This window comes from Hibiscus syriacus, unplaced genomic scaffold (assembly GCF_006381635.1).
Source record: "Hibiscus syriacus cultivar Baekdansim isolate YM2019G1 unplaced genomic scaffold, ASM638163v2 tig00112921_pilon, whole genome shotgun sequence".
NCBI lineage: Eukaryota > Viridiplantae > Streptophyta > Magnoliopsida > Malvales > Malvaceae > Hibiscus > Hibiscus syriacus.
The window spans coordinates 1,175,315-1,181,367 of record NW_024063419.1 but is presented as its reverse complement, the minus strand read 5'-3'; the positions used below and the strand labels follow the sequence as shown (position 1 = coordinate 1,181,367).

The window sequence follows — 6,053 nt, the reverse complement described above, 5'->3', positions numbered from 1 at the left end:
TTGGTGTAATTGTTAAGTCTTATGTACTTCTAGCATATTAATAAAATGAGGTATTCTTTTCCTCTTTCCGCTAGTTGATTCTTTCTTTCGGGAAAGGGTATCTATGAGGGAGGTTTTTAACGAGGCCTCCTACTTCTATAAAAAAAATGACCAGCTTTAACCGTTAAAAATTTTAGTTGAATTGTGTAACTTAAGGTGAAAGAATGCCCTCAACTAAAACTTTCATCTTAACCCAAACTCATACCATGCTTATCAATGGTAGCAAGATTTGATCTTTATAGGGAAGGTTTAAACAAGCTTTTAGAAACTAGAACTTGGGGCAAACCTCTACATAGGTCATTGCTAGTTTAAACAAGCTTTTAGAAACATCCTTGAGTAAACATGAAAACAAAACAAAAAAATATACCGACTAAAACATCTCACTCAACCCAAACCTTACATTGGTTACCAAGCACCTACAAGAAAATTGAATATCTAAACTCCGATGCATAACATTCTAGTAGCTAAGTTCACTAAAGAATATAAATTTATAACTAGTAACTGAAAGAAACAAAGATAAAAACAAAAAGAATAAATATACTCCATGAGATAACATATTAATATATGAGACTTCAATTCTTTTTACTGAAAATGAAAGATTTCCATCCAAACTTCATATATCCCATTTGTGTGAAAAAATAATTCTCTATTCAGTTTTAACCTACAGAAAAAGATGCAATCATAAATATACAAAAGAAACAAATACAACATTTTAAAGGGAGTGAAATTATGAAATAGTACCACACAATGAAATGTAGTATTCATAAACAAACAATGATGGGACCCGAGAAATAACTTACAAGTTACAACATATGCTATCTTTAGCCCTTCTTACCCATAACTCTACCACCTATCTTGTTTGAATAACTACAATTGTTCAATCAATATTAAGTGCGTCATGTAAGAATTTTACCCTCATATAGCAGTCGTAATAAATATCAGTAAGAGGGATAAGAAATTGGGTCACTTGTTTCGTAACGTCGTGACCTAGGGCGACTAAAGCTATCCAATGTTGCCCCCAAAACCCTTCGACTGTATTCATAATTGGTATCATTGAAATGTGATCCATACCCATTAGAGTGGTGAGAAACACCAGGTGGAGGTAACACTGGATCAAAACAAACTTCTTAGCACTCATGGAGCTAAATAGGCAATCAAGTGACATTATCTCTAAAACAAAGAAGATAACAGACACAACAAACAAGAGAAAAATTATCACCTTGGGTGTAACGAGCGCGATAATCTGAAACCCTAGAAGGGATTGATGACCTCTTAAGTTGCTGAGAGACTTCCATGTGGTTAACTACTTCATGGTGATGCCTTGACTTGTAGGATGAATTTGTAGCAGGCATGGCTGCATAGGGAGGGTTCTGTGAAGTCTTGTCTTGCCCAGAAATCTGTTAGGGATTTCAGCCACTATTTAGATACTTATACAAACAAACTAGGAAGATCAAGATTATGAATCACACAGGAAACAAAAATATCTCCAATTACACAGTTTAATAGCTAATTTGCACTAAATCTGGCGTGCACTTGTTTAGGCACAAATTCAACATAAAAAAAATGAACTTACAGCAAATTTCAAGGTTCGTTTACAGAGAGTAACAAGGCCAGAAAAAAGCCTGACAGCATAATCAGCAACTTCCCCATTTTCGAATTCCACAAAGGCAAATCCTTTGGGCTTATCGGTTTCCTTGTCTCGAGGGATATACAAATCTACTACCCTCCCTGCTTGGATAAGAATATCATATAGAACTCTGTCGCTTACCCTCTCATCCAAATTACCTTTCATTCCCCCAACCCCCAAAGAAACAGGTAAGTTCAAGACCTAAATTAAAAAAAAATATATACATAAATAAATAATAATAAAGATACTGATTCTTAAAGCAAAAACCGACCTATGTATACGCTGCAGCTAGAATTCCCTGACATAGTTACTGGAAATACCTACAGAATCAACGGCAAGCAATTTCCAACTGCAACACCACAATAATAATAACCTTAGGGATGTTCCGATGTGGAGTATGAAAGGGGACTATTGAGATAAGCTTTATAGGCCGTAATCGGAGACTTGAGTAGGAAGCAATACCAAACTTTCAATCGAGATCCAGGGCATCTTAGGGGTTTTTTCCTGGAAGAATTTATCTGGATCAGGTGAGAAGGGAGGACAATGCGATTCGCTGGATGGAATTTGGTAAATATCCCAGTTAGAGGCAACCGGAGACGGAGACCAGCGATGGACGACGGTTCCGGTGGCCGATCTATGGGATTTCACGCTGATTTTGATGATTCAACGCTAGGAGGGCTATAGAACGAGGGAGAGAAACAATAAACAAATAATGGAAGGTGAAGGGGTTCGAAGTTTTGACTTCGCTAACCGAAACTTTTTCTTTCATTTCAATTCCTAAAATAATAGTGTCAACAAAAAAGCCTGAGCCAATGACAATGCACCACTCGGTAATCTATTAGAAAAAATTGAAAAATGATAAAATGTATAAAACTTCTAGGGTAAATTATATGTTTAATACCTAAACTATCATTTTTGTTCTGTTTTAGTAACTAGATTTTATTATTATTTTCAAAATCATATTTAATGTTTAGTTTAGTTTAGATTTTAATTTGATATCTTGAGTTAAAAACTTAACAACACCAGCGATGTGGAATTTACATTACAAGACACGTGGAATATCAAAAAAGGGAAAATAGTTCCACGTCATCACTATCACTAAGTTTTTAATGATAGGTACCAAATTGAAACTTAAACTAAATATTATGTATAATTTTAAAAAATAAATTTTATTACTAGAATTGAATAAAATTGAAGTTGAAGTACTAATATGTAATTTATCCAAAATTCTAAATATATACACATTGGAAATATGAAAAACCATTAAAAAGGGGAAAATTGAAAGAAAGAATCCAGATTTTATGGGGATTCAACTTGTTAAAATTGAAAGGAAATTATTACAAATCAAATATTGTGCGGTATCACTCTTAATTTATTTTTATCATTTAATTATTTTTAAAAATATATATATTTAAGATTATGTTTTAATTTCACTTTGATCATCATCACTAAAAAATTAACAACATTATTTAAGATTATGTTTTAAAAAATATATTTTATTTTTTTCAATGGTGATATAATATTATTTTATGGTGACATATCAGTATTGTAGACACTCATTTTCATCTGGGACTTATTTAGTATATATAATGAAATAATATAGTTTTTGAAAATATTTTTGAAAAACATACAATATATAGTTTTTAGAAAACGGTTTTTGAAAGCAATATAATATATAGGTTTTTAAAAATTGGTTTTGGAAAACATATAATATATAGTTTTAAAATATTTTTGAAAACGTATATATAATATAATTTTTGAAAACGTATTTTTGAAAACATATAATATATAGTTTTTTAATATTTTTGAAAACATATAGTATATAGTTTTTAAAATGGTTTTTGAAAATATAATATATGTTATATGGTTTTTCGTTATTATTATTATATTATTTATATTATTATTTATTTATTTATTTAACCATTTCAGGTCCAAATCAAAAGTAGGATCCAAGTCCAACAGTCCAATCGGGTCCAACAATCCAAGAGGCCCAGCAAGGAGCACAACCGGGCAGGCAAGCCTGACCCAGCAAGCCAACCTGGTGAGCCCAACAAAGCTAGAGTTATGATGTTTAGCAAAGGGCGTCGCAACACGTCAACCGTTAGATCTAGCCCTCGTGATCTAACGGCCCAGACCACATCAGGAGGGCAACGGGTAATGCGTGAGAACCAAGCGCCAAAAAGGTCGGGATTTCCGTCACTGAAATTCAAAAAATCACAACACCCTGGGACTAAAACATCCCTAAAATTTTCGTCCAACAAACCAACATGAAGAAATCGAAGCCCTCAACCCCGAATAAATTGGGAAACAGGGGTAAACGACCCCCGAAGCGAACGAGATTAACCCCGTAAAATCATTTTGAGCATGGCTATAAAAGCCCCTGCAAAGCACGAAGGAAAACACGAAAAGAAACTACACAACAAACAAAAAATCAACCAAGAGACACATTCGAAAACAACAAATAAAGTAAAAAACAATTAGTGCTTGTGTCAGTTTTGGCTCGAGAGAAGAGGAGACGCCGAAACTTGAAGGGACGCCGGTTTCAAGGGGCAATTTTTATCAATCAAATGAAAGTAATTTGAATCAAATATTTAAATTTCAATTTAACTTTTAATTTTCGCAATTAAGACAACCGAGAAATTAAATTCGTACCGAAAGAGCAATATAAGGGTGTTAATCATTCATTGGCTGTAACCGACTCCTGAATCCGACATATTTTTGGTAAAATGCATATCAGGTAAGATGATAAATTAAGGTGTCCGGTCAATATAATTTTAAAAACAAATGATCGGTGACGGCTCTAACATGTTTTATTTAAGTCGAAGCTCAATTCTGGACCCAACCGAAAGACAATTACGACAAGTAACAATAATGATTTTTTAATAATAATTTACAAAATTGAAATCAAAACGTAATATTAAGTATTGTAAAAAAAGTTAAATGACCAAAACTAAACAAAAGTAATAATTGGATACTAAAACTCCTAGTATACCTAGAAATGTTAATTTCATTAAAAATTAAAATATTTTTTTAAATATAAGAAGGTGTAATCCAATGCCCGTTTATGTAGAATCAGTGTCATTGACGGAAAAAAATTAAAATGAAAACGTAAAAAAGAAGAAGAAAAGAGATCCTGTTTCGTCTTTCTCATTGATGTGTTGCTCTCAGCGATCCCTTTCTTTTCTCTCCTCTCCTCTGCTTTTGATTTTCTTAAAAGAAGAAGGAAAACACAGGTAAATAAATTTCTCCTGCCTTCTTTATCCTAACTCTCCACGTCCTTCTCTTGCGAGCATTTGTATTAATAGCTTGATGGATCATAAATCGGCTAGTTCATTTTTTTATTCGATTTCCCGACTTCTTTATCCTAAACTCCTAGTTTATCTAGAAATGTTAATTTCATTAAAAAATAAAATATTTTTTAAATATAAGAAGGTGTAATCCAAGGCCCGTTTATGTAGAATCAGTGTAGGCTAATCGCTGCCCATTGACGGAAAAAAAAATGAAAATGAAAACGTAAAAAAAAAAAAAAGAGATCCTGCTTCGTCTTTCTCATTGATGTGTTGCTCTGAGCGATCCCTTTCCTTTCTCCCCTCTCCTCTGCTTTTGATTTTCTTAAAAGAAGAAGGAAAACACAGGTAAATAAATTTCTCCTGCCTTCTTTATCCTAACTCTCCACATCCATCTCTTGCGAGCATTTGTATTAACTGCTTGATGGATCATAAATCGGCTAGTTCATTTTTTTTATTCGATTTCCCGCCTTCTTTATCCTAAACTCTTAGTTTACCTAGAAATGTTAATTTCATTAAAAATTAAAATATTTTTTTAAATATAAGAAGGTGTAATCCAAGGCCCGTTTATGTAGAATCAGTGTAGGCTAATAGCTGCCTATTGACGAAAAAAATGAAAATGAAAACGTAAAAAAAAAAAAGAAGAAAAGAGATCCTGCTTCGTCTTTCTCATTGATGTGTTGCTCTCAGCGATCCCTTTCCTTTCTCTCCTCTCCTCTGCTTTTAATTTTCTTAAAAGAAGAAGGAAAACACAGGTAAATAAATTTCTCCTGCCTTCTTTATCCTAACTCTCCACGTCCATCTCTTGCGAGCATTTATATTAACAGCTTGATAGATCATAAATAGGTTAGTTCATTTTTTTATTCGATTTCCCGCCTTTTTTGGTTCTCTTTTAATTATTCAATCTTTTGCTGTTTTATGTTTATCGTAGTCTTGATTCTTTTTTTCCCCTTTTCTGTAAATCCGAATCCCCGAGAAAGTTAGATTCTCTTGTAGAAAAGTAAGAAGCGATTATTAATTGGAATTTTTGTTTGCTAGTGTTTTTTTATGTTAATTGAATTACATAGCTTTTTCCAGGATGATTGTAGTATTTATTGCAT

The 6,053-nt window shown here is 32.8% G+C and overlaps 2 protein-coding genes across 4 annotated transcripts in view; one reads left to right on the top strand and one right to left on the bottom strand.

The window, feature by feature from the left end:
- Positions 1-725: 725 nt before the first annotated feature.
- On the bottom strand, positions 726-2,401 carry LOC120184497 (splicing factor 3B subunit 4-like). Its single transcript, XM_039188945.1, has 4 exons — positions 1,938-2,401; positions 1,613-1,824; positions 1,259-1,436; positions 726-1,147 (listed from the first exon to the last, which is right to left on the bottom strand). The coding sequence occupies exons 1-4, from the start codon at positions 1,969-1,971 to the stop codon at positions 978-980; spliced, it is 594 nt and encodes a 197-aa protein (XP_039044876.1). The 5' UTR covers positions 1,972-2,401; the 3' UTR covers positions 726-977.
- Positions 2,402-4,901: 2,500 nt separating this feature from the next.
- LOC120184545 (plant cysteine oxidase 4-like) overlaps positions 4,902-6,053 on the top strand; it is a 31,301-nt gene continuing 30,149 nt past the window's right edge. The window contains exon 1 of one of the 3 annotated variants that reach the window (XM_039188978.1): positions 4,902-4,990. The gene's annotated coding sequence lies outside the window, so the exon portion shown is untranslated. Of the gene's footprint in view, positions 4,991-5,276; positions 5,393-5,619; positions 5,800-6,053 lie in introns of those variants that run through there. The other 2 variants (XM_039188976.1, XM_039188977.1) reach the window with 2 other exon arrangements.

Bases quoted from the DNA above. Each gene is read 5' to 3' on its own strand.
- LOC120184497 (XM_039188945.1), bottom strand. From the start codon at position 1,971: ATGTCAGGGAATTCTAGCTGCAGCGTATACATAG. The intron at 1,825-1,937 runs GTCGGTTTTTGC...GGGGAATGAAAG, and splicing joins TAGCTGCAGCGTATACATAG to GTAATTTGGATGAGAGGGTA. The intron at 1,148-1,258 runs GTGATAATTTTT...GTTTTGATCCAG, and splicing joins TCGCGCTCGTTACACCCAAG to TGTTACCTCCACCTGGTGTT.